This window comes from Syngnathoides biaculeatus, chromosome 7 (genome assembly GCF_019802595.1).
Source record: "Syngnathoides biaculeatus isolate LvHL_M chromosome 7, ASM1980259v1, whole genome shotgun sequence".
Lineage (NCBI taxonomy): Eukaryota > Metazoa > Chordata > Actinopteri > Syngnathiformes > Syngnathidae > Syngnathoides > Syngnathoides biaculeatus.
Window position 1 is genome coordinate 9,650,113 of NC_084646.1, and position 27,996 is coordinate 9,678,108.

The 27,996-nt window shown below is 45.4% G+C and overlaps 3 protein-coding genes across 9 annotated transcripts in view; 2 read left to right on the plus strand and 1 right to left on the minus strand.

Annotated features, from left to right (window-relative positions):
• Positions 1-6,101, plus strand: LOC133504061 (zinc finger protein Gfi-1-like). Of its 2 annotated transcripts, none has more exons than XM_061826228.1 (5): positions 1-411; positions 1,270-1,488; positions 1,601-1,977; positions 3,590-3,727; positions 5,120-6,101. In XM_061826228.1, exons 1-5 carry the CDS (start codon positions 93-95, stop codon positions 5,462-5,464), a joined length of 1,398 nt encoding a protein of 465 aa, XP_061682212.1. In that variant the 5' UTR covers positions 1-92; the 3' UTR covers positions 5,465-6,101. The 2 variants fall into 2 exon arrangements, with proteins under 2 accessions (XP_061682212.1, XP_061682211.1); XM_061826227.1 differs by having other exon boundaries at positions 3-411; positions 1,598-1,977.
• The window catches only part of LOC133504063 (protein SPO16 homolog), a 23,822-nt gene continuing 1,115 nt past the window's right edge, over positions 5,290-27,996 (minus strand). For 3 of the 5 annotated variants that reach the window (XM_061826231.1, XM_061826234.1, XM_061826235.1), the window contains exons 2-5: positions 27,709-27,802; positions 27,412-27,574; positions 26,685-26,763; positions 26,083-26,325 (exon numbers count right to left, since the gene is read on the minus strand). In XM_061826231.1, coding sequence (XP_061682215.1) covers positions 26,218-26,325; positions 26,685-26,763; positions 27,412-27,574; positions 27,709-27,802 — 444 coding nt within the window. In that variant the 3' untranslated portion in view covers positions 26,083-26,217. Of the gene's footprint in view, positions 5,426-7,443; positions 8,556-26,082; positions 26,326-26,684; positions 26,764-27,411; positions 27,575-27,708; positions 27,803-27,996 lie in introns of those variants that run through there. The other 2 variants (XM_061826233.1, XM_061826232.1) reach the window with 2 other exon arrangements.
• Positions 19,224-26,191, plus strand: glmnb (glomulin, FKBP associated protein b). 2 transcript variants are annotated; one of them, XM_061826225.1, is made up of 18 exons: positions 19,224-19,565; positions 20,003-20,128; positions 20,271-20,381; positions 20,444-20,552; positions 20,621-20,855; positions 21,165-21,258; positions 21,328-21,494; positions 22,824-22,877; positions 22,965-22,995; positions 23,068-23,157; positions 23,298-23,339; positions 23,426-23,499; positions 23,602-23,686; positions 23,771-23,880; positions 24,881-24,944; positions 25,027-25,162; positions 25,896-25,999; positions 26,063-26,191. In XM_061826225.1, exons 1-18 carry the CDS (start codon positions 19,482-19,484, stop codon positions 26,189-26,191), a joined length of 1,845 nt encoding a protein of 614 aa, XP_061682209.1. In that variant the 5' UTR covers positions 19,224-19,481. The 2 variants fall into 2 exon arrangements, with proteins under 2 accessions (XP_061682209.1, XP_061682210.1); XM_061826226.1 differs by having other exon boundaries at positions 24,923-24,944.

A 27,996-nucleotide genomic window follows, 5' to 3' on the forward strand; every position in this document is an offset into this window, starting at 1 on the left:
AACGAGAATCAAAATATGTCTGAAACGTCAAACTTTTTCTTCCCGACACTATTTTGCTGACATTGTTAAAAAAAAAACAAAACAAGATTCTAATGAGTGGAGGTGTTGCATCCGCAGGTGTCAAACGAGCCCCCCCCTTCTTTGGACTCCCAACAAATGCATCAATAAATAAGTGTGCGGGTCATTCACCTGGGGGCTCCTCTTCCTCCTCCTCCTCTTCCTCGGCGTCACCTGTCCGCGTGCCACCTGGCGTGCGCGCATGCGCGCTCCCGCGGCCGCGGCCTCGCCACCAAGGCAGCAAAAGAAGACGAGCGGGGAAGAAGAAGAAGAAGAAGAAGACGCCGGCAGCGGCGAGGATGCCTCGGTCCTTCCTGGTCAAGAGCAAGCGGGCGCACGCTTACCGCCGCGCAGGTAACAAACGCGCTCGGACGATTTTGTTTGGATCGTTTCAAAAGGGAAAATCAGACAAAAAGTCCGTTCTTTTGCTTTGAAATTTGACTTCTTTTTGTGTGTGCGTGGGAAATACCCGAGTGTACGTTCAATCTGATCTTAAAATATGACGAATTGCTCGTATTTCTCACTGATACGTTTTCTAAATATTAATCGCCATAAAAGTCGAGTAAATTTTTTTTTTGTTTTTTTTTTTACTGTGAAACGAACCACGTTTCTAGTAAACACGGGTGTGGATGTTTGCACTAAAACGCAAAATTATGACAAATTTTTCCGTGTATGCCACAAAAGCAAAAAGAAAAAAAGAGCGTTCTTTAAATATGTTTACTGTAAAAAGAAATATTCGACGTGTGTAAATGCACTCTCATTCAAATTTGACAAATTATTCGATGTTTTTGTTGTTGTTGCTGGGATGGTTGTAATATTGCGTAAGCGAAAAAATTGCTTTTTAAACTCTTTTTTTTAAATTGTTGATTAGCAAATGAGGAAATCCAAGCAGCCCCCCCCCCCCCCCCCCGTGGATGCGCACATTTGAACGTACATCACACGTAAAAATATCGAGTTGAATCACTGTATAGATGTTTTTAGTCGTGCAAAATATTGTTTTACTCCTGGATTTTTACACATTTTACCAGTAATGTGTATGTTTATATTTTCACCACTTATTTTCACAACGCAATAAAGATAAAAAAAACAAAAAAAAACACGACTTTTAGATCCCTCTGTTTGAAAGGAACGTTTCTTAATGTAAGATTTGCAAACATACATTAAAAAACGTTCGTGTTGTTATTATTATGATTATCGTTGTCAATGTCACAGAGGGTGACGGCGGCGATGCAGATCCTCGGAGCGACGGCGGCGGCTGGTGTCCCCCTCCAGAACCGAGCGGTCTCGCGTGGAGCCTCCCCGCGCAGGAGGCACCGGAGCCCGCGGACCCGTCGCCTCCGTCCCCAAACGCGGACGCCCGCGCGCCTTCGCCGGCCTACGAGGAGGGCTTCGTGGGCTTCTGGAGGCCCCCGTCGCCGTCGGCCTCACCGGGTGAGCGCACCGACGGCGTCGGTTCCGATTGAAATATTTGCGATGCCACGTTCATATTTTACGCGTTTTAAGGTTTTGCTGTATTTTTTTTCCCCTTTCTTTCTTCCAGTAGATTCGCTGAAATCGTTTTCGCCTTTGGCGGACGAGTCGGCGGCCCTCTCGGTCCCCTTCCGGCCGTACGACTGGAGCGCCTACCCGCCGCCGCCGCCGCACCCCGCCGCGCGGGTCTTCTATCCCGGCCCGGCCCCGTCCGTGCACGGCTTCTACGCGGAGCAGGGGGCGCACGTGCTCGGCCCCCACCCGACCGCCGCGTACGCGCACGAGGCGCTGCGGACGTACGGCCGCCACCCAGCCGCAGCCGCCGCCGCCGCCTCGCTGCTCTTCCACGACGGGGGGCCCCTGCACGCCCACCGCTTCGAGGCCCCGCCGGATGTCGGCTGCGCCAGTCTGGTGCTCAACGGCGCCTACAAGTGTGTCAAGTGCAGCAAGGTGACAAGATTGGAGGAAGTGGCGCTGTCATGCAGAAACGCAAACGGTGGCCAAATCGCGCAGTCATTTGCATATTTCACGTGAACTAACACGACGAGGTCGAAAAAGTTCATTGTGGCGCTTCTGCCACCCGCTGGAAGAACTTTTCATGGTTCTGCCTGTCATTCGACGCCGCTGGCATAAATACATGGAAAAATACAGCGTTGGTGATCAGTGAAGATTTTTCAAATCAAATCTCGGCCTTAGCGTGCTTAAAATATGTTTTTTTTTTTTTTCCTGAGCATTTTTTACTTTTACGCTGTACGTTTGCAAAGGGATATCTGCACTTTGCTTAGCCTTTGAAACATTTTCAAACTAATTGTAAAAGTTAATTTTGTCACATCAAATCATGAATTGACGGTAGAAGTTCATAATTTTTCTTTCAAATGTATTTATGAGTCTCTTCGTACTCTTTTACTTCAATGCAGAATTGAAATCGACACTTCTACTTTTACCAGTGAAGAGTTTAAAAGCAAAAGGAGAAATTTCCATTTTTGGTAAATTAAGTCAAATTCATTTTCTTAATTTTTGGTTGCCAGGTCAAAAGACATTTTTCTGATTTAGACTATTGGATCTGATTAGGAGTAACACAATCCTCAGCTCACCTGCTAAAGCATTGGCCTCACAGTTCTGAGGACCGAGGTTCGATCCCCGGCCCCGCCTGTGTGGAGTTTGCAAGTTCTTCCCTCCCGTTCTCCCAGTACTCTGATTTCCTCCCACATCCTAACGACATGCAACATTAATTGGATGCGATTGGCTGGCAACCAGTTCAGGGTTGCCCAATGACTGCTGGGATGAGCTCCAGCGCTCCCCGCGACCCTCGTGAGGATAAGCGGCAAAGAAAATGGATGGATGGCTAATTCAGGAAAAAAAAATATCCACCAAAAGTCTTTCACTGAGCGTCGTTTCATCACATAACTGCACGAACAATAATTTTCTTCAAAATCAGGCAGGCTCCTTTTCCCAGATCGATACCGTTACAAATATTCACTCTTGAGTACTCACCAGTACTGCATTCGGAGCCCTTATTTTTCAACCAATGACAATTTTGTGTAACGCCAACTACTGACAAGGAGAACTTACTCGATGTCCCCCTTTTTTTTTTTTTTTTTCCCCTGCCTTACGTATCGGCGGACGTACTGAGTACTTGATAGTTGATAGTTCAGGTAGTCACTGATGGTGTAGCGGTACACACGCCTGCCTTTGGTGCGGGCAGCGTGGGATCAATTCCCGCTCAGTGATGGTGTCGCTATCTGCCCTGCGACGGGTGACCGGTTCAGGGTCAAGTCTGCCTTTTGCCTGAAGCGAACTGGGATAGGCTTTCCCACGACCCTTGTGAGGATAAGCGGCTTGGATCATGGCATGACTGACACTGTGGTATCAGTACATTCCCAACCCTATTTTTACTGAAACGCTAAATATTGCGCTTTGAACGTAAATGACGAGCGCAAGACGTACGTGACGAGATCACGGCGCGTGATTGGCTGAAACGGAGCCGATGTGCCCGGCGCGCGTCGGCCTGTATTTTCGACCCGTCAGCGTCATGACGACGATGTTGTCTCCGCCCCGGCAGGTGTTCTCCACGCCGCACGGCCTGGAGGTCCACGTCCGGCGCTCCCACAGCGGCACCAGGCCCTTCGCGTGCCCCATCTGCAGCAAAACCTTCGGCCACGCCGTCAGTCTGGAGCAGCACAAGGCCGTCCACTCACAGGTCAGCGTGACCTTTAACCCCGAGGTGATGGTGGTGGGGGGTGACTGCCTTTCCCTCCCCAAATTCCTGTTAATTTTTCCCACAGTCCTACTAACTGTACAAACACATTTTATGCTATTAAGCACTTTACAGTATTGCGGAGTAGTACTGTACACTTACATGTACATTTTATTCCTTGAAATATGTATTTTAACCATTGACACGCGCAAAATTTCCATGAGCAATACGTTAAAAGAATGACATTGCTCTGCCGAATGTACAGAAAACTGCTACAAAACACAAACACGCAGTAACTTTAAAAAAACAAACAAAAAAATCCTGTTAAATTCCAAGAGTGCATTGCTCCATGCAAAGTTAAATTATTGCAGTAATAAGGCTGCGATCACGCAATCGTTATATTGCGACGTTATCAAAACACAGGAGTGCCGTTATTTCTGACTTGGATTTCCTCTGTGAACGAGCTCATAACTGAAATCTTAAATATTGTGAACAAATCTTCCCCAATTAAAATGGAAATGCCATTAATGTCTTCCTGTCCCGCTCAAAAAACATTTTTTCCCCCCAAAATAGCACTCTCTATATATATATATTTTATTTTTTTTTTTTTTACTGTAACCTCGGTTCTCAACCACAATCCGTTCCAGAAGGCAGTTCGAGAACCGATTTGTTCGAAAACCAAACCGATATTTCATACATCTGCGTACGGAGGCTGCGTCATACACAATAACAACGTGCATCGTGGGTGAGCTGGTCGGGCCGCGCGCGATATGTTATTTCCGGGTTTTGTCGGGGGTGTTCAAGTACCGATTTTCGTTCGAAATCAGAAGCAAAAAAGAAGTCTCGAAATTTTCTTTCGAAAACTGATTTGTTCGAGAACGGAGACGTTCGAGAACCCAGTATTCACCGTAATCTTAAAAATGGTTTCATTTTTTTTTTGCACACAATCTACGTGTACTTTCACTGCGACTTAATTGCAAAGTGACGGAGACCAAATGTGAAGTTCGTCGACGCCATCGATTGGCAGATTAAAACAAACATGAAGTACAGGAACGAGCGTCCCGATTACTTGGAGAATTGAACATTGCGTGGCGCAATGCACTCTGGGAAGTGGCCGGCTTTACAGAATCTTTTTATGCTTTGCGTTTTCCACCAATTCAACAGCAAAATATCATTCTTTTAACACATCTCAACTATAATATTGACCTGAGCCAATGGTTCGGTAATAAACAAAATACGTTTCGGTTTTTTTATTTAAAGCAAAGCAAGTTTTTTTTCCCCATTGTGATTTTCAAGCAAACCGTCGCGCATTCGCAACTAACCCCCCCCCCCCCCCAATCGTACGACGTGACACAACCCCGCTGACCTGACGAACTCTTCGTGCCCCCGTCGCAGGAGAGAAGCTTCGACTGCAAGATCTGCGGCAAGAGCTTCAAGCGCTCGTCCACGCTGTCCACGCACCTTCTGATCCACTCGGACACGCGGCCCTACGCCTGCCAGTACTGCGGCAAGCGCTTCCACCAGAAGTCGGACATGAAGAAGCACACGTTCATCCACACGGGCGAGAAGCCGCACAAGTGCCAGGTGTGCGGGAAGGCCTTCAGCCAGAGCTCCAACCTCATCACGCACAGTCGCAAGCACAGCGGCTACAAGCCCTTCGCCTGCCACCTCTGCACCAAAGGCTTCCAGCGGAAGGTGGACCTGCGCAGGCACAAGGACACGCAGCACGGCATCAAGTGACGGCACAGGCAGAGCTCAATTCTGCTTCCCCGTCGTCGTCGCGGGTGGGCACACAGTCCAGCGCTCGGCCGGTATCGTCCCCGTCTGATGGACAAGTCAAATCCATATTGGGAATGTATTGAACGGCGATATCACAAGTAATCCAGGTTGGTATCGCTGATACCGATATGGACTCTTTTTTTATTAAAAACACGTTGAGTAAAGGAACAATAGACCTTTCAAAAGTACTGACGTCACAACGTACCGCATCGCTCCTTATCGATACGTTTGTATCGCTGATACCGATATTTGTATCAATATGAAACGCATATAAAGGAGTATTAACAACAGACCTTTCAAACATGCTTACAGTACATCGCGTGGTATGAAATGGAGCGCGCCACTAATTTTCTTATCCATACAAGTTCATCTTGATACAGATACTGATATCAATTCTTTAAGCCATCTTGAGTAAAGGAGGATTAACAATAGACCTTTCAAAAGTAGTGATATCGCAACGTACCACATCTGTCCTTATCGATACAAGCTTTGTATCGCTGATACCAATATTGATATGAAAATCAATTAAAGGAAGATGAACAACAGACATTTGAAACGTACTTGCAGTACATCGCGTGGTATGAAATGGAGCGCGCCACAAATTTTCTCATCCATACAAGTAAAATACAAGTTCATCATGATACAGATACTGATATCAATTCTTTAAGCCATCTTGAGTAAAGGATTATTACCAATGGACCTGTCAAAAGTAGTGACGTCACAACGGACCACGTCTGTAATTATCGATGCAAGCTTTGTATCGCTGATACCGATATCGATATGAAAAGCAATTAAAGGAAGATTAACAACAGACGTTTCAAGCGTACTTACAGTACTTCGCATGGTAAGAAATGGAGCGCGCCACAAATTTTCTTATGCATACAAGTAAAAAATGTTTATCTTGATACAGATATTGATATCTATTCCTGAAGACATCTTGAGTAAAGGAGTATTAACAATAGACTTTTCAAAAGCTTTGATATCGCCGTGTATCATTGATATAGATATTGATATCCATGCTTGAAAAATCATTTTCAACAAAGCATAATTAAAAATGACCGTTTCAGATGTATTGGTACCACGATGGTTAATGTGGGGGCGTGTTCACAAATTTCGCGGACCCGAGATATCGATTCATCCGTCCGTTCATTCGCAATAACGATACGATACCATGTAAAAACCCAGCTGGTATCGCCGATAACCACACGACTGCGACAGGAGCAATTGTAGGACACTGCGTCCTCCATCCTGGTTATTTACGGTATTTTCCTAAATAACATTTCATCAAAATGTTCCGATATACTGGTTGATATTGTCTCTGTATCATTTTTTCAAAGACTCATCTATATTTCCGTATCAATGTGGGGACTCATAATTGGGCACGGCACATTTTCACGGGCGGACATGTTTGCGGTTCAAGTATGAGAGAAGATTTTTTTTTTTTTTTTCTCCCCCTTTCACTTCTCCAGACTTCGCGCCATCGCAGCTGCATCTTTCGATCTCCGTTTCATTTTGGCAAAATATGGTCACGATATCAAAACGAGCAGATTCCCCCTTCTTGTCATTCCTCATTTTGTTTGATTAAGAAACACACCGAGAAAAAAAAAAATAAAAGAAAAAGATGGCAATCTTTTGTGTTTGTTGTCACTCGGCTTCTTTAGTCATGCTGGCAAAACATCAAGTCAGCTCGGAAGATTTTGTTTTTCTTCCCTTTCTCACCCTTCAGCACTTGTTTACTTTTCTTTTTTTTAATTTTTAGTCCTTCAGGCCTGGTTTGACCAAATGCAAAAAAAACATGAAATGTGGAAAAACAAAATGAAAAAAAAATGAGGCAACGGCAACACCTCCCCACCCCAAACCAAACTTCAACACACATATTTATTCAAAAATAAAAATACGATAACATTTCTCAAAATTTAGTTACAATTAAAAATCATCAACTTTAGTAAGCGTATAAAGAAATAATGCGGGCGCAGACAGCAAGACAATACATATTAAATTGTTAATAAACAAAGTTGCCTCAAATAATATAATAAGTCCTGTGATTTAATTCAAAATTATTTAACAATAAACCTACAAAAATTAGGACAATAAATTTGCATTGTTGACTCAAAAATGAAAAAAAAAATACATAAAAAAAAAACAAAACAAAAAAACCCAAAGATAATTGATGATAACGGCGGAATCGTTCAGTTTCTCAGATTTTTTTTTTTTTTTTTGGAAAAGTACTGACAACATAACTTCCAAAAATTGTTTCCATTGTCATTTAGAACATGAATTTGCAGAAAATGAAAAAAGGATTGAAGAAGGTTTTTATTTTTATTATTTTTGGTATGTGCCGAGCTTTGCATTCGTCTCGCTGGCCGGTTCAGATTGGAAGAAAAGCCATTTTTGCCGTGATTGCGTTGCACGTGCGCCACGTTTGTTTTGCCCGCTTGGGCCTCGCGTTTGCAACGGCAACAAAACGCTGATTTCTTTTGTTTGCTTTAAAAATTGTTCCCTCCCCAAAGTTTATTGCACCCCCGTCAAGAAGCGGGCGACGACTATCTGCTGAATTGCAACAAAACACGTTTCAGAACAATCATATGAAAAACGTCAGAACAAAAGTCGTTTTTTTTTTTTTTTTTTTTTTTGCTTGAAATGGCATTTTGTGATTGAAATCAGTGAGTGACATTTTGAGATTTTGCCTCCTCACGCCTCATTTGGTCAACACGCACGGCGCCTGCGGAGCCGCTTTCAATATTTTAAGGGCCGCAAAGATGAAGAAAAAGAAAAGAAGAAGAGCAGCAATTCGGAACGTGATGAAGAGGGAGAGCCAGACGTGTGGAAATAAAACACGTTAGCACAGCTTGAGGAGAAGGACGAAGATATCTTACAGCTATTATTATTATTATTATTATGTTTAACATTTCATGTTCCCCAGAGGAAGGAGGAGGGCGGGGGGAGAAAGTAAAAGAAAAAAAGCTTCCATTAAAGGTGACCACATTCCCGCCATGCCTCGGGCCACGTGCACAAATCAATCACGGCCCGGCTCGGGATGGACCACTTCTGGCTGAGGGGGGAAAAAAAAAAACATCTTTTATTAACCACGGTTTACACACACACACACACAAAAAAGAGCTACTGTAAATTGGGAAATGCGCGTGAAATACATTTCAAATAATTGCAAAGTTAGCCTGAGATCATGAAAAAATAATAAATCCACTTCTTTTTTTCACTAAAGTATCATTTGAAGAAAATTGACCTTCTAAGATGCAAGGGGGCGGGGCATTCTGGAGGAAATCAAACTTTTGTGCTTGAAAAGTTTGACATTTTTGAAATTTGTTTACTTCTCCCATAAATAACATTTTTATCCTCATACGATCAGAAATTTTTGTGATTTTTTTTTTTTTCCCCAAGCGGCACAACCGAAAGCGTCGTTTAGTTGATTTTTAAGCGTGGCGTTTATGCAAAAGAGACGACAGAGACGTTCGGTCGCTCGCTTGACTGTAAAGAGACAAGCTGCTGATTAGTCGAAAACACAAAGAGTGAGGTTGTGATGATGACCACCCCCCCCCCCCCCCCCGGGCGACTCTGCGGCTTGTTTGTGTGTTGTCATAATATTTGCTCTGCTTTGTTTTGTGCAGGTCTGACGAGTTCTGGGCACGGAACCCGCGAACTCACGGCACTGATTAACTCAATCGGTGGATTCAAAGAGTTCTGCAAAGTTTGGGTCGTACACATGAAACCCCCCCCCCCCCCCCCCGCCCCACCCCACATATTTCCTCCAACATGGAGGCTTATTCATTATTCACCTCATGTGACAAACATTGCAAAGCAGCTGTCAGTACTGCAACAAGGCGCGCGCACAAATAATTCATGACGCCGCAGAAAGAAAAGAAGAGCGAGCATGAAAATAATAATAAGAAGAGACACGTCGACCTCCATATCGCCGTTTAACGCTGCTACTTTATACCTTTAGCGCGCACACACCCGCAAAAACGCATTGCGGTACTGGCAGCGCACGTTGAAATTAATATGCAGATGGACGAACAGCCTTGGGAAGAAACTTTATACATTTTGAAAGCTAATAAGCGAGCGTGAGTTTACCGAAAAGTACAAAACAGACCTCGGGAAAGGCAAAGATGTTCATTTTGCAGGGATTCAAATGCGGAAAACTGCTTAGTTTTATTTCAAGGTGAAGCTACGCGCGCTAGTAGCTTGATGTTAGCATTATACACTCACGGAAAAAACGCTCAATTGCTAATAAAATGAAGAAATCCGGTAGACCCACACAAACTCATAATTTGGTGCATAGAAAATGTCGGAAAATACTTATTGGCAGTAAGAAGTTAGCTAACCTAACCACCTAACGAAAGGCTGCTAGCACAATGCTAATGTATACCACCATAGCCAGGCTAACAAAATTAGCACCAAAGTTGTTATACCAACTTGACATACAACGTATGATTGGTCCAACTCAAAGAAAGAACTTGTACCGCAGCTGGCTGAATCATTTAGCTGTGAAACTCTTCTTCGGGTTTTATGCACGTCTGTATTCCGCTGCCCCCGGTGGCCAAAGCTCGCACACCGGTGGCGCAATGTCAATGGGCATTGAAGCGGGAAATCATGATTCACAAACCTCGTACAATCTGTGATTACGGTCTGTTTGTTGCAAGGTTTTTTGATAACGTACAACTATTTTTCTGATTTAAAAAAAAAGACATTTTTTGAATGGTGCCGGGACAGAATAATGGCATTTTCTTTATTTCATTGGGGAAAGATGATCTGAGATGTTTTGGGTGGGTTGGTGGGTGGTGGTGGTGGTGGTGGTGGGAAGGGGGGGTGGTGTCAGAGTTTTAGGGGAGCGTGTCGGCCTTTTCAGTCCTTAGACTTGTTTATAATGGCATGCCCCAAGGTGCTTGTGTGTGAGTGATTCCAAATCCAAGACTCCACACACACACGAGAAATCAGTGGGGGCCAAAAGAGGGCCGACATTTCTCTGCGGCCATCTTGAAAGCTTTCCATTAGTCGGGTCTGGGGCCCTGAACAGCGTGAGTCTGGAGGGGCAGCGCGCGTGTTTAGCCGCTTCATTTAGCATCGGATATCAGCAGATGATTGCGTGCCGGCCGAGCACCTTCGAGCCTCAGTCCCACATTTTCTGGCCCACCCGATCAACTTTTGAAATAATCTGTGCGACAAAATGAGCGCGAAATGCGGGTGGTGGTATGCACGGTGAACAGGGAGCGAAGATGGGAAGGCAGGGGAGAGAACGCGAGCTACTCGCACGCTAACTTTGTGGCAATCACAGGCGAAAAGTCTTTGCTCGTGTGCATTAAAACAAGTCGGCGAAATGAAAAAAATGTGAAACATGGGGCGAATTACACCCAAAAAAAAAAAAACAGGTTTACATTTTTTCCAAGATATTGTAAGATTGTTTCATTGTGTTAATGTGAAAAATACACTCAGAAATGTGTGTGTATATATATATTTTAAGAAAAAGGACCTTTTCCTCAAAAGAAATTAACTTTTAAAATGACAACTTGAAAAACATTTTTCTTACCCCATAGACCACAACTTCAAAAATATGATTTTAATTAATTTAATTTAATAAAAATACAACTTTTAAAACATTTCCCCCCCCCCTCACAAATCAACTTCATTCAGTAATTGTAATTGGTAATGTCACCAACTACTTGTCCAATCAGGTTTTTAATCACAAATTATTTCATTCCAGTTGGGAATTGATGTATGCAAATCATGTTTAATGTTCAGACACGTGTTCCGAAAACAATTGTCGTCGTCACTTTCAGACGTTTGCGTCGCATTAGCGCGTGTAATCCCCACACGCACGTGCGTGCGCATTAGCTGGCTCAAATAAATAACGCAAACGTACGAATGTAAATGAGGCCGACGCTACTTTTTGAGAGCCGGCGCGACGATGTCGCCGATGAATCTCCCTGAAATATTCACGCCGCCAGCGGTGCAAAAAAAAAAAAAAAAAAACGATTCATCCTCAGCCGCCATCAAATATTGATGGGCGGGCATTCAAGTAAAGTTACTTTTTGTGTTCTGATTTAATGAATGATTTGAGCGGCGCCGGATGTCGGGTGTGCTGAAGCCTGCGCTAATGCCCGTCCGGGGGTCTTGTGTGGTCATGTGTCACACTGCGGCAGGATCAAAGCCCGCCACCGGGAAGAAGTACTTGCACGGGGGTCCGCGCAAGCGGGGAGGGGCTCCCGCTATTCGGCTGTTTCAACCCCTCGACTTTTTTTTTTTAGCGGGAGCAAATCTGCTTTTAACACACTCCCCGCACACGAGAGATGCTGCGATTGAACGGGAGGGGGGACGACGAAGCGGCAGTGGAAAGAAATGGATCGCGCAGCAGTGCAGCGGCTCTCCCATTCTCCCTCTGGCATCCTTTGAAACATTGATGAGGCCGACCGGAATCTGATCCCGCCCTGCAAAGCTTTCTTCATCAACTCCAGCTTTGGTCAAAACCTCACCAACGGCGACACTTTTTTAAAGTTAGCTAGCAGTCAGACAAAAATCTTTCAAAGGTAAGCTGACAAGGAGTCGAACACTTCCGCTCAAAACAAAAATGGCTGACATCCTGGGTCTTTTTCAGGTTGGGGTTCTTGAAGGTTTTTTGTGGGTGCCCACAAAATATTACGTTGTCAAGCTTCCAATAACCAATTTACAATGTAGCAAATATCTATTTTATGTCACAAACCTCCAGTACGGGGGCGGTCCCAAACACAGGATTTCGAGGCAGAGGCATAATGCTCAACATAGTTTATTCCGGAAACTGGGTCATGCATACATAGCATACATAGCAGTCCGACAAGGCAGAGGTACAGAAACGCTAGGCTAGGCGGGATCCAAAAGACATACAGCAAGGGTTTGGTGACTCTGACGCAAACTAACTCAACGGGACAAGATTGAACTAAAAGGCACAGAATCGCTGTGACTCGGGCTACTCTCACTTACGCCTCGATGCGGCGGTGAATGCAACTCATTAACGCAAGGCAACGAACCGGCAAATGCCAGTGACAAAAACTGCAACTTAAATAACCGTCGAATTACAGTCCCGATGTGAAACAGCTGTGAGCGGCGGCGTGGCCACGCCCCTCTCGGTAGTGGACAAGTCTTGCTCGTGACATTGTACGTGCTTTGAATATGGAAACATTTAGACAAAAGTTTCTTCTTGAAGAATCCCAGAAAATGGGCCTAACATCTCCGCCTCAAAGCAAAATGTCTGACTTTCTGTGGCTTTAATGTTGAGTTTGACAGTGAACCTGAACTGACGAGGGCAATCAACAGCTGGGAAGTATCTTTTTGGGAAAATTCTTCACGAATGAAGGAAGAATGGAGCGGAAGATAGACAGACGGATCGGTGCAGCGTCTGCAGTGATACGGACTTTGTATTGAAGCTCTCAATTTACCAGACGATCTACGCTCCTGCCGTCACCTATAGGTATGAGCTGCGGGTCATGACTGAAAGAACAATATCCCAGATACAAGCGGCCGAAAAAAGTTTCCTTTGCAGGGTGTCCAGACTGTCCCTTAGAGAACGGGAGAGAAGCTCGGCCATCAGGGAGGGGCTCAGTATCGAGGCGCTGCTCCTCCGCATTGAGAGGAGCCAGATGAGGTGGCCGGGGCATCTGATCCGCATGCCTCCCGGACGCCTCCCCGGTGAGGTGATCCGGGCACATCCCAGCGGAAAGAGACCCCAAGGACGACCCAGGACACGCTGGAGAGACGTAGTCTCTCGGTTGGCTTTGGATCGCCTCGGGATCCCTCCGGAGGAGCTGGAAGAAGTCGCTGGGGAAAGCGAAGTTTGGGTGTCTCTGCTGAAGCTACTTCCCCCGCGGCCCAACCCGGAGAAGCGGCAGATAATGGATGGATGGACCTGCAAAACTGCCACTACAAAGTACTTTTACTCCAAAGCAATAATTCAAGTGGATGTAAGGGAGATGGACGATGCTAAATTGCTAAAAAAGTTCCTCTTTCACCGGTGTCTGTGGTGCATTTTTGCCAATTTGGTTTGAAGCAGACATTTCAAAAAGGTATTTTGGACAATTCTGGAGTTCTTCAAAGACAAAGTATAGTAAACCGATAAATTAAATTGGCATCAAGTTGAGCCTTGGGCGGTGCAATGTGGCCAAAGCACTGGAGCAAAACGACTCATTTTGGGTTTCAACCTTTGGCCCGTCCTTGAAGGGCTTTGACAGAAATCAGCTTCATGTTTGCGAGTTGAAAATCAAAATGTATTCTTTTCAAGCAAACTTGAGGGAGAAAAATTCTCCAATTAAAGTCAAAGGGTTGCGGGCAGACGACCTGAAAACGAAGGCTCGGATAGACGGGAGGTATCAGGAGACGCGTGTGGCAGGTGAAACGCGAATCGTCGCACTCCAGTGAACACTTAAACGGGGAAAGGCAGTTTGGGGGTGGGGGGGGGGAAAGGGACTAAAAGCCTCCCATCACTTGCAACAAGACATCGGGACCCTAAACACGGCGTGTCAGCATCTTTAAACAGAGGCTGACGGAATCGTCTTGACAGCCGGTTCGCATGTAACATCTTCGATCGGTCCCCCTCGGGGACGACGCCGGGCAATTTCAGCGTCGGCAAGCGCGCCGCAAATTTACAAGTACAAATTTGGGACAGGTTTTGTGTTGCCATACCTTCCAAAATAAATTTCAGAGCAGATCGATGATTTACAAACCTCAATTTCATGACGTTATGACATTGTCAAATATAAATAAAAGTGAAATAATTTATTCCAAAACCCTTTTCAACTAATTGAATAAACTATCCATCCATCCATTTTTTTTTTTTTTTGCCGCTTATCCTCTCGAGGGTCGCGGGGAGGGCTGGAGCCTATCCCAGCAGTGAACGGGCAGGAGGCGGGGTACGCCCTGAACGAGTTGCCAGCCAATCGCAGGGCACATTTGGACAATCACACCTATGGGCAATTTAGACAGTTTTGGGGATGTGGGTGGAAACTGGAGAGCCCGGAGAAAACCCACGCGGGCACGGGGAGAATATGCAAACTCCACACAGGGGGGCCGAGATTGAACCCCAATTGTGAGCCCAACGCTTTACCAGCTGATCCACCGTGGTGCCTGAATAAACTACAAAATAAAATAATTGTCCAAACTGATTAAGATGATTGTTTCCTTTTGGAAATATTCTCGTAGCACAAACTTGATGCCGACAACTTAAAAAAAAAAAAAAAAAAGCTCACACAGACGCAATCAAAGACTGGGAAAGATGATGAATGCTCAAAAAACACGTTTGGAACGTTCCACAGGTGAACAACTGAAGTATAAACGGGTGAGTTTCGTGATTGGGTGTAAAAGGGGGCTCAGTTGTTCACGAGCAACGACAGGCCAAAGGCCACCTTTTTGTGAAAAAAATAAAATAAATAAAAACTACTCTTAGCATGTTAAAGATATTTTCATAAGAGTAACCAGCAAAAGTGGGAAATTATTTTTCTCTAGCAGCGCAAAGCATCACGGAAGACACTTGACGTTGACATAGGGAACAATCTGCACTCGCTCTATAGGACACACTGCAGCGGACGGGGAGGGATTCGGAACACAGCCGTATCGATCGGCGCTTGTCAGGGATCCCGCGGCGGCCACCTTGTCGAGCCCGAGCGAGCGTCTGCGCGTATTGATCGGCGACAAGTTGACACGGACAGTCGCGGTGGAGATGGCGAGATCTCACACCGCGTATCCTCGGCGCCTCGCTCGATGGCCGACGGATGCCGTGGCCGTCGCCTGGGAGTTTTCGCAAGGCGGGATTACGGAGATGTGGCCAGTAAACAACGGCCAAGCCCCTCGCTGCAATTGTTGCCCACGAAAAGGGGCCATAGGTCGGTAGCATCCCTGGCGAGACCCCCAACTCCATTAGCTTTCGGGCCCACCGGGGGTGTCGCCGCGAACCCCCCCCCCCCAATACCTCGGCCCGCCCCTTAGAAGATATTCCGGCAGCAAACGATGAGTCTAATCATCTCCGTTACACTCGGTTGGCCATCTTTCTGACACGTATGGTGACAACAAAAACAACGCAGGCAAGCGCACCAAAAGCCGGAAGGAAGGTCGCAAAAGCGTGAATCTCCCATCGTTGACTGCGATACGAGTCTTGACACGGTGCAGTCAAGATACATACCCGAAGTAAAACGGAATATATGCGCGTGAATGAGAGGGGCGGAGGGGGAAGAGATGGCGAGGGTGGACGACTTCAAATACTTGGGGTCTGCGATCCAGAGCAACGGAGAGTCTGGAAAGGAAGTGAAGAAACGGGTCCAAGTGGGGTTGGAACACTTGGCGGAAGGTGTCTGGGGTTCTATGTGACAGAAGAGTCGCCGCTAGGAAGAAGGGAAAAATGTATAAAACGGCGGTGAGGGCGGCCAAGATGGACGGATTAGAGACGGCGGCACTGAAGAAACAACAGGAAGTAGAACTGGAGGTGGCCGAAATGATGATGTTGAGCTTCTGGCAGGTTGTACCGGATTAAAAATGAGCTCTGCAGAGGGAGGGACAGCCAAAGCTGGATGTTTTGGAGACAAGATTCGAGAGAGCAGACTTCGATGGTTTGGACATGTTCAGAGGCGAGAAAGTGAGGAAATTGGTAGGAGGATGGTAAGGATGGAGCTGCCAAGGAAGAGAGAGCGAGAGGAAGACCTAAGAACAGGTTGATGGATGTTGCGAGGGAGGACACGAGGACAATCGGTGTTCAGGCAGGAAGATGCAGGAGATGGGCTTAAATGGAAAAAGATGACACCTTGTGCCGACCCCTAACCGGACAAGCCGAAAGGAAAAGAAGGAGAAGATGTGATACGATTCACACCAGTCAGTCACGACGCTATAAAATCAACTGTCAGTCCTTCCAAGTAGCATTTATTCGTTTACAATGAGTCGCGATCCCCTGCAATTATGATATGATACGATTCACTACAACAACAAACGTGATAAAATTGACATCGCGTTCAAATGCGATGCGCCAAGCGCAATTTCCTCGAATTACAATGAGAAACATCTTCCATTCCGCCGCCCTATGGTGTACTTTGATTATGATTCCAAAGGACCGAGACTCTTACCTTACAATATGTTTGTGATAAAATTCACTTTAGTTATGACGTGAATGTTCCATAAAATCCAATTACAATGCGATATGATTATCTTAGCAAGGATTCACTCCGGTTAGAGTAAGAAACGATTCCATCAAACTATAATGCGATACAAATGACCCCATTGATGATGATGCAATATGATTCACTCCAAATATGACACACTCCCATTACGACGCGATAGTCACACCAATCACGTATGGTACAAGACGAGTCTATACACTTATGAGAAAATAATTTTCGCAATATTCACAATTTGGTACGATGCAATCACAACACAAATCACTCAATACGAATCAATCCAATTACGATGAGATATGATTCACTCAAACATACACGACAAAAATCACGATTCACTACAATGATGATGGACTTGGAATGGCCACAACCACAATACATTTTTTGATGAACTCCAACTTCAACACGAACCACATCAATTATGACTCGCCGCTAGCTGGAGCTTGTGAGCGCTTTGACGAGATTTTCAGAAAACTGCAGTGTAGCTTAAGTGGAGCCCCAGGAGAGAATCAACTTGTTTTTTTTATTTGTTGTCGTCGTGTTTTTTTTTTTTTTTTTTTTTTTTTACTTCTTTTTACCCGACAGGCGAGCTGCTGGCGGTCGGTCTGCAGAGGCCCGTGAGGGAAGTGGACTGGATAAAGCGTTCACTTAAAACCGGGCTCTCGCTAAAAGGTCACCGAGGAAATGCGCTCGACGCTTTCTCCGACTCTCGGAGGGTTTCCCCTGGGACCGTGCGCTACATAAGCAAAGCAAATTTTTAAAAATAGAAGCCGTTTGAGGAGAATGACTCCATTTACACAGTTTGGAGGAAATCTGTGGCAATCTTCAGGGTGGGACCTTTGTCGTACACACAAAAGACATTTGGGGAAATTAATCTAAGATTTCATTTATCTTTAGTGACCCCCTGAAATGACCAAAATACACACTTCAAACCAAAATGCTGCCATGACATTTGTTTGTGCATTTTTTTTTTTTTTTAAACGCCCGCAAGGGGGCATTCCAGGGGAAAAGACCGGTGGAATATATGTGCCGAGGAAGTGACTTTTACCGGCCATGTTTGTGCTGCGCTAGCGTTAGCACTCTGATAGAGTGTTGCTGCTGTGTTACTGGCGAGACTCAGTGATTTTTACCGGTAATTTTTTTTTTTTTTTTTTAAACCAGCCCTGTCAGTGCTGCGCTAGCGTTAGCGCCGCACTAGCGTTAAACTCTGTGTACCGTCTTTCTTTGTAAATATCTCGTGTTTCAAATGTGGGCACTTTCGGCATTTACACAGCTGCAGCGTATGTATGTACCAAATGGTATTTCCTTTCCAAATGTACCGGGTGAGGCTTATAACCAGGTGCGCTCTTGTAGGCCGGGAATTATGGTAATCAAAAAATAAGTAAAACGGTGTCCAAAAAACAAACCAAATCGAACAGACGTTAAAATGATGTACGTAAAGTCGTTGTTTAGATTAGGAGTGCTCGAAAATGTTGGGTTCAGGTTTCTTGTACAATACTGTACGCCAGTTGTCCCTAAAGCCATTATGTAAGCATAATAATAAGATTGACAGCGCTGTGGAAACAAGCTCCTCGTCAGCTTCTAATTAAGTAGCGCAAGCTGCGCTTGTATTTGCTTTTGTGGCAGGCGTCGGTCGGCCGGCGCGGAGACGAGCGGCAGATGCTTCCCAAATCCCATCGTTCAAACACGCACCGCCGCGGCCCATTCACGGAAAATCAGGACGGGAATAAGCAGGAAGTCCGTGATTGTCCTTCTATTGTCAGACAAATCCAAAACACACACACACACACACACATGAACGCGCTACGGGAGGGATGAACTCGAGTCTTAGTGCCTTTTGTGGTCAGTACAAAAGGCTGGAAAGTCATTTTGGTTTTTTTTTTTTGTGCGACAGCTTGTTCATTCCATTAGGGGGAAATCAATCAATCATCTTGATCTTGTCCGATTGCTCCATATGGCCGCAAATGTTGAGAACAAACACACCTGACTTTAATGTTGTCCATCCCGTCTTGTCTTATTCTATTATTTGGACAAAAATGTCCACGCACCGTCCTTAACGGTTTCCAAAAGCAAATAAGAAGCAATAACCTCACGATTTCACTCTTAGTCTAGTCTGCTCTGGTCCGGTACATCGAGAATCAGAAATCGCTTTCTTGTACCTGACCGGTAAAACTGATTTTGCAGCACAAGACACACTTTTCAATCTCTTCCGGACACAAACATTGCCACATTTAACAAACATGACTATCATGTCGATCCTGTTCCAAAATATGGAAAAACGAACATTGAGACACCCTCCTTTCACACACGACCATGACCAAGAGATGAAGGAATCAGCTGACTGCTGAAATATTTTCCATCCTATCCTATCATCTTTTGTAATATGGACAAAACCATTCTGACGCAGTCCTTCCTCGCTCCCGACGACACTTTCTGCAGGTGGTTGATCCACACGTCCCAATACTTTTTTCCTACGGTGTGTGTCTCTTTAAAAGACGTAAAAGCACTTTCTTGAAGTAGAACGTGGCCCCCTAAACTTCCTGTTCTCCGGTAACACGTCGCCCCCCCCCCCCAAGAGTGCAGTCACGAAGTCACCGTGGAAATTTTCAAACTGGGCGCTTGCCACATTGTGTCACTTTCTCGAGTGGTTCCTCGGATCCTTCCAGAAACCTCCAAGCGTGTTGCGCGAGCACAGCGAGTAATCCTCTTAGAGCACAAAGGCAGATAAGAGGTTTAGGAAGGTGTTCCTCTTGGAGCGGATCGAGGCAACGGGAGCGGTTTGCCCGGACGAGCCGTGGTTCTGACACTCGTGACGGCCGCGCCAGCTGTGCCGCGATAAAAACATGGTGCTCAAAGGATTGCCCGAGAGGACAGAGGTGACGGCGATGATGGATGAGGGGCAGGTGAACGACCTCATCCAGAGATGGGTAAGTCATGTTGAAATATAAACTTAGCTCCTCATGCTATGAAGCTAACGGCATTATTGTGATATTCATACTTGACACTGCAACTAAACTGCCACAATGGGGAAAAACCAAAAGTTGGCCAATTAACAATCATCACGGTTCAATTTTGGTAATCGGACAAAACCTCTACGAGCATTTTTTTATTTATTTTTTTCCTTGAAGCCTGCTTTAGAAAAATGACATTTTGCATCTTTTTGGGTATGGATTCTTAAGACACTCATGACATATATGATATGCTTATTCAATTTTATATTGCTAAGTGAACTTGGCTTTTGGGGGAGGGAGGGGGGATCACAGGGATGGCGAGGTTTTGAAAATGGGAAAGCCCCTCAAAGATCTGCATTTGTGAAGAATTTGAAGGTGGAAGGTGCAGACGTCATCTTTTTGTCCTCTTCTAGAGAGACACCCCCGAGGATGAACTGACACCAGAGGACCGGCAGCACTTCAACCACTTGGGACGTGCGTGCCTCACTCGGGGAGACACCGAGCACTTCCTCAACTTCCTTCAAGATGACAAAAATCAGGTAAGCCAGGACAAGTCTCAACCTGCGGAACCTTCGTAATCCGTCCCTGGTGGAACTTTTGATTTGGTCAAACTGGGCCATTGACATCACTTTAAATGAAGTAAGAAGACAAGATCCGGTTGCTGTCATTTTTCTCCCTTAGAGGATGGTGAAGTCCATGGGCTGCGTCCTCTTGGCCCCGCTGGTGAAGGAAGCCTCGAAGAACCGGAAGAGCTGCGATCACGTCCAGGCGGCCATCGCGCACGTGACCACGGTGGGTCGGAACTTGAGCGTGACAAGATGGACGAGTGTCCTCTGGTTCGTTCTGTCATGTAGACCTGCAGACCGGATGAAGTCCTGCAGAGCTTGCTGCACGTGATGGAAGACGCCGATCCGGATGCAATTTCCCAGACCCTGGTGGTCGTGGTCAGCCATCTTCAAACGGGTAGTTATGACGCAGTTCCGTGGCTCCCCCTGCTGCCATAAGCACTGAAGCGCGTTGTTCCGGAAAAGGGCTGCTGAGGCTGGAGGAGGGTCGGGCGTCCTCGCTGGGGTCGGCGCTGAGGGTCCTGCACGAGCAGCTCGCTCGGCTGCCGGTGCCCTACAGCGAGCGGTGGGAGGAGGACGACCGGTTTGGTCTGGGCCGCTGCTGCGACGCCATGAGCGCCTTCACCGAGACCTTCGTGGAGGAGGCGAGGAACGACGACGCAGGGAAGCGCCGCCAGATCAAGATGGAGCTGCTCAACTTGTACGTTGGACGAAAAGGATTTTCTCTACTACTGCACAAATTGACTTCTGACTGAAGATTTGAATTTCCCGGAATTTTTTTGCACATAAGCCTAGCAGAGTAACGTTGTTTTTAAATTCAAATGAAATTAAAGTTGGGGTACTGTGAGACTAAAATTGGTCTGGTGCTGGGACACCGACTTACTTCAGCACCTCCAGAAATGGACTAGAAACACACATGGTTGTTTGAAGTTTATGAACGAAATCTGAATCATTCCAAGAGATGACACCGAGCCCACAGACGTTTCCGTGTTGTTCCGTGTTCGTGCAGCTGCATGAGGAGCCTCAGAGAACCTTTGCTGGAGGCTTCACTGACTCCAGGGACGAGAACGTCGCCCATGTGGCGCTTCGCGTCACACATCGTGGTGAGGCAACAGGTGGAAAAACTCAACAAGTTTTCATTTCCTCCATCAACTTGCGTTTGGATGCCGCAGGCAACTTTAGCTGCAATTCGAGAATCCGCGGCAGAGCTTCTGTTCTTCAGCACGGTGAAGAAGGACATCCGGATGGACAAAACGCAGCTGGCCGAGTCCAAAGGCTGCCTGGCGTACCTCGTAATTGTCAAGCTGCTGGATCTGGAACGCTTCCCCATCGTGTTCAGGTGAGACCTAATGTGGGGAACGTAATTCCCATCTTTCTTTGTAGTCATACGGTCCTCCCGCAAATATCTTCAGTTCAAAATGCTGCTACTTGCCTCTCAACTGGAACGCGTAAGAGGGAGCATGTAACTCCTATTCAGGCCTCCCTCTGCTGTGCACTTGGGATCTCAATAGAAATGACTTGTTTACGAATGACGAGACAGCGCCTACCCGTGTGGTCACCTCATTGTGGTGCTCCCGAGTATTGGCTACTTTGTGTTTTTCCCTCATCTCCGGACTCAAGTACACAAGGGAAGACTTGGGAACCATCAGAGCGTCTCTGTCTTGTGTCAACCCTCAAGACCTTCAAGTTGCTGGGAATGTCAGCCTCACAGAACCTGAAGTGGAAGACAAACATCATTCCATCCTCAAAAATTCAAGGCAAAGGATGTAGTTCCTGTGGCTACTGAGGAAATGCCGTCTGCCACGAGAGCTGCTGAGACCGTTCAGGGCAGCGGTCATCCAATCACTACCGAGTACCTTCATCCCAGTCTGGTTTGGAGCTGCACAAAAAAGGACAAACTCTGACTGCAACGGGCAATCGAAACCGCACCACCCTCACTCAGACTTGCACACCACCTGAACTCGCACAAGAGTGGGCAGGATCCTATCGGACCCGCCATTTCCTGCCAACCAGCTCTTCAATCTCTTTCCCTCGGGGAGCCGCCACTGAACAACGCAAACCAAAACTAACATGCATTCCAACAGCTTCTTCCCGATCGTAATTACATTCAACAGCAATGTGCTAACAATTTTCTAACTTGAGTTTGTTGTCACATTCTGCTGGGCCAATTAATATTATACATTCATAGATTATTTGCGCACTCGCTATGGTAGTCTGACCACTCGGCACCATCTGCAAATCTGTTTCTGACCAATACCAGCCTCTCATACTTGAGTAGCATTAGCACCACTTGAAAAATCGCCTGATGAGTATCTGCAACATTTGCACAATCCACACGATCTCAGACTATCGCAGGACTATCCATCCATCAATCTAGTCCCTTTAAACTAGATACACTCCTTGAAGTCTTGACACCCTAAAAAGGTTCTTTGTCAGTGTCCGCTGTTGTACTCGGGTGACTCCAACTACCGGGGACAAATTCCTCGTGTTTTGTTGGCATACTTGGCCAGTAAAGCAGATTTGGATTCTGAATCTTGAAATGGTTTCGTTCCACTTGAAGAGGGGAAAATCCTTTTCTGTTGTTTCAGCTGTGTGTTGATTTTTTTTAAAGGGCCCTATTGAGTTCAATTTTGCACTGGTTAAGGCGAGTCTTTGCTGTTGTTCCCAGCCCAGAATTTGTCCTTCAGCGCAACGTGGAATACGTCCATCAGCTGCTCAGGAGGTACGGCCATCAGCTCCAAACGCGCAAGTCTTGATCTTTTTTTTTTTTTTTTTTTGTGATTAAAAATATATTGTCTGTCTCTGTCAGCAAAAAGGAGTCACACACACTCAAAGGACTGGTAAGAATTCAAAATTACACATTTAAAAAAAAAAAAAAAAAAATGATTTCATTTGAGTGTTTGGTCCACTAGGCCCTGTTTGAAACATGCCTGGAGAGAGTGGCGGACAACAGCCTGCCAGCGACTCTGCTGGAGCTGAAAAGCTTCCACGACGTCAAGCAAGTGAGACGTTCAGGCAAAATAATACATTTGAACCGCACACCTCGAAAATAAAATTAATGACTGCATGTAGACCCGACACCAACCAATATGTCATATTAATGCAATGGAAAATGTGTAATGGAGCGTGTCAAATGTTGCAGAGTCTGCTGCGAGTTCTGGTCGAGTGCCCCATGCAACACCTGGTGAGCATCAGCGACGCGGCGACGCCTCACCATCTAAATGCCAACTACGAAATAGTCACGAGCTAATTCACGTCACGTGTTTGCAGAGAGAAAGCGGACTCAAGGTCCTCCAGCTCCTCATCAATAAACTTGACGCTGAAGCAAAGCACAAGCTCTTCAGGCAAGTTGTCATTCCTCTCATTGTTTTTTGGGACCCTGGATATTGGTTTCCATGACAGCATGGCATCCATTTTATTTTCGGTTTTGTTAAAAACAACAACAGAAGCCTGCTAAAAACCAGCCGGCATTCGGGAATGGAAGGTCACATTGTGAACAACATCAGAAATCAAGTTGAACTTTCCATGAAGGTGAGATTCGCTTCAGTCACGACACGACCGATACCGTATGAAATGCAGCAGCTGGATGAAAAAATATTATTATATATGTTGTAGCCGGGCAACGCCACAAGGTGGTTCCTGGGGCCGGAGTTTGTGTCGTTGCTGGGGCTGGTGTTGACTTTGCCTCAGGGTGCGGAGACAGACCTGCTTCACAACATGGACAAGTCAGTCTGCTTACATCATCATCAAATAATAATGCTAATTAGCTGGCAGAGTTAGCGCATCGAGTTGACATATTTGTCATTTTTTTTTCCTGTGATGAGAAGTCAACGAACTTGTTGACTAAAATGCTTCAATGTCCTGTGACTCTTATGAGGATTAGCGGCTTGGAGAATGGACGGATGTCCATCTGTCTTGTCCTACGTGGCAATCTGACAAATATGTAAAATTCATCTTTGAAAGACGCCTAGAAATGGCCATAATGACCCCAAAATGGCTGCCTTGGAGCAAAATGTCCAATTTGCTGCCCTCCTCTGGCCACATGCAATGACAAAAAGTCTCGATTTCCTCATACGGTTTGTCTGGCATTTGTTCAAATTTGCTTGTAGTTGAACAAAATCTCGAGCACGAGTTTGCCTTTGAAGGAGCCGCCAGAAATGGAAAAAAAAAAAAAAAAAATCAAAGCAAGATGGCTGACTTCCTGTGTATTTCAGCCATGGCTTCTGAAGACTTTTTGTGCGTCGTCTACTCACAAATCTACTGAAGTTCGGGGCGCTAAGTCAAACTGGTATAAAACTTTTCATGAGCTTTGTGTTTTATGGTCCAACGTCACCATTGCACCACGAAAACTAAGATCTTGGCAACTTAGTCATTTGTCTCCAAATTTGCTCGGGTGAAATTTCAAGGACCAACATGGCCGCAAAATGGCCCCATCAAACACGCGAGGAATGCGGATCTGTTCATCTATGTAGTGAAGTGAAAATGGCTTCAGGGGCGGCATTTTCAAAAATATTAATGAGTCCAGATATTGAGAAAATTATCCATCTATGGCAAGTGATGACGGCAACTAACACCCGGCGTGATTTAGCTACGTACTGCTGTCTCATATACACGCTTCCAATTTGACAGTCCGAGGACCGGTTTGCTTTTGAATGATCACTGGAAGCGGGCCGATAAAAATCGCCTTCAATGACTAAAAAGATTTAGACCGGTGTGTCCCTCCAGGATCATGGAGAGCCTGAACCTCCTCCGCTTCCTCCTCCTCAGAGACCGAGCACTGAGGACCAACGTGGGTCACCTCTACCGTACGCACGTCGCCCTTTCTCAGTCACGCGCTTGCCCGTACACGTTGTACGATTTGATATCTGCAGGCGGACGTGTGGGAAGCCGTGAGGCGGATGAAGGACGAGTACAACGGAACGCTGCGCGTGTGCATCCGCATGTGGAGAACTTATTACGCGGCCCAGCGCGACCACCTCAGAGATGAGCACAAACTTAAAGCCAGAGGTAAAAATACAAGATAAGTTGATCAAAACACTTACTGGTAATGTGAAAACTTCATACTCATTACATTTTTACATGTAAAATTGGGCAAACTTTTTCCTTTCGTACTACTAATTTATTGCTGCAGCATAACATCTTCTGGTCTAAAATTACTCCCCCCAAAAACGTCAACACTGAATTCCTGGATTTGTTTTCCTAAGTTAGTTAATTAGAGTTTTCCCCATGTAATATGACTTGTGACAATGCCTTTTTTTTTTGCAAAATTACAATTTTCTGTCATTTTACTAACTAAATTATTCTATCAATTAGCATTTAATGCAACAATCAAACTTTTTGTTGTTGTTCTTCCTCTTAAAATTGGGTCTCGGTCTCATGACTTATTTTTCCTCACAAAAAGAAGCCTTTTCTTTTCCTACAACGAGACTACAATACTTTTGGTGGCGCGGTAATTGGTATTTTCTCAAAGAAATGCAAATCTTTTTACCTGTAATTATTTTTTTCCTCATAGAAAAATGAGATTAGTCATGTAAATGTGACGATTTCATCCTCTAAAATACTTGATTACCAGTAGTACAATGACTACTTATTTTTAAAATGTTCTTTTTAACCACAACTCTTTTCTGTTAAAGCACGACTCTCGTAAGACGATATCAAAATACACATTTTTATTAGACTAATGTAGGTGTTTTTGTCCTGTTTATTCATGCTCCAACTTGCTTGCTCTTCTGCCCTCTAGCGGCCAGAGCGTCTAACTGCTCCAGGGCATCCAACAATAGTCGAAACAGTCTGACGGTCAAAGGTGACAAGGTCTCAAAAATGCCCCCAGAGGTGCAGCACCAGGTACAACACAAACATATAGATTTGAAATCACGTGACACTGCTGAACTTTGAACTGTGCCTCAGGTTCTGCTGAGCGCTCTCGTGACCCTCGACCTGATGGAGAGCCTCATCGTGCGCACGGAGGAGATCGCGGAGGAAAAGAACGCCGACCGCCTCGACACCGTCGATTTATGTGTGAAAAATCACGTTTGAAACGTTGGACACTCACGCGGATGTTTTTACGTGAGGTTCCTGAGCATGTCCCACACGGGGCTCCTCTCAACAATCCGAGTCCGGGCCACCTCCATCCTGTGCCGGATGCGGTCCACGTGAGGCTTGCTCGTGGCCTGTGGACAAACAGATGAAGAAATTACTTCACGGTGCAGATTTTACATTTTATTTTTTTTCAAAACACAGAAGTCAGAAATACATTTTCTTTATCCTCTGCAAAGAATGACTCGCATGAAAGCATCCTACTGATATTACAAACATTTTTGTTATTTTTTTGGGTGGGAGTCTGGAATGGAATAATCCCATTTCCATTCATTTCAATGGGGAAAGATGATTTGAGATTAAAAAAAAAAAAAAAGTGGCGAGAGAATGAATTCAACGTCTAACCTAAAGGTACCAGTGTACTTTAAACTTCGGATGCACAGTAGTGGCAACGGTGCCGAAACTGTACTACAGTACTCGGACTTAGCCTTACCTTCGCAATGGTCAACATTCCTTTGAGAATGTCGACGTTGTTTCGCACGGGTAAGATGCGGAGACTAGTGCCAAAAAATCTAAACAAAGAGACACACAAAGACACACACAAGTAAGGATGCGAGAACAGGCCACCGTGGTTTAGCTCACAGTTCTGAGGTCCCGGGTTCAATCCCGGTAAGCATGTTTTCCCTCCCACATCCCAAAAACATGCAACATAAATTATACACTCTAAATTGCCGACTCTCGTCGGTCTCCGTGTGCACCAGTTCAGTGCGTACCCTGCCTCCTGACCATTAAGCGCTGGGATAGGCTTCAGCAATTTCACAACCCTCGTGAGGATAAGCGGCTAAGAAAACGGATGGATGGATGGATGAATGCTAAAAACAGCACACTCCGTATTTGTAGACTAGCGTACACCATTTGGCTTGAAACCCTTAATGCAGTTTTGGAACCCAAACCCAGGCTAAATTCAAACCTCATTTTAAAATGCTAATCATAATTTAGAACGGCAACACATTTAAAACCTTTACCCGATGCTTTATTTTGAAATGTTACCCCTAGGTGCAAATCCTAACCACAACAGTTGATTGAAAGCCTAAACGCAACCCCTAAACTTTGCTTTAAACCCTAATTTTCAACCTTAACCTCATGTTGAAATCCATAATCCTAACTCGAAGGCCTAACCCTGGCAATTTACAATATAAAATAATTTCACTTTGACGCACTTTTGCTGGACGAGCGAGAGCATGTCCAGTTGTCTTTTCCCGTTGAAAGGAGCGTAGAGCAGCACGAAACTATTGCGGTGGACCTGCACAAACTTCTGGATCCGCTCGACGACAACCGACTCATCCTGGACATTTTCGGGCTCCACCAGCTTGAACGCGGTACCTACACAAAAAAAAAAAAAAAAAAAAAAAAAAAAGGAAGCAAGTTTTATATTTAAAACACAAATGGCAATGCTACAGGTATAATATATGTGACGTTGGGTAGGGTTCGTAAACGAGAGTGCCGATTCTTTGTACCGGACTGGGGAAAAATGAACGATCCACACTCCACGCTGTCCGACAGTCGGATTCTGTGCTGTTGAGCTCGGAGCATCCTGATCGTTTCATGACTCTGAACAGAAAAATAAAGTCAAAAGTTTACCGGCAAGGCGAAATCAAATCTCAATGTAGCTTTAAGTGTAGTCACCGTGGGTAAGTGACAACACCCATTAAAAAAAAAAAAAAAAATATATATATATATATATCCTTTTGAAATTAGAGGTAAATAGCAGGGCAAATCCCAAAGGGCTGTTATATTAAGAACCT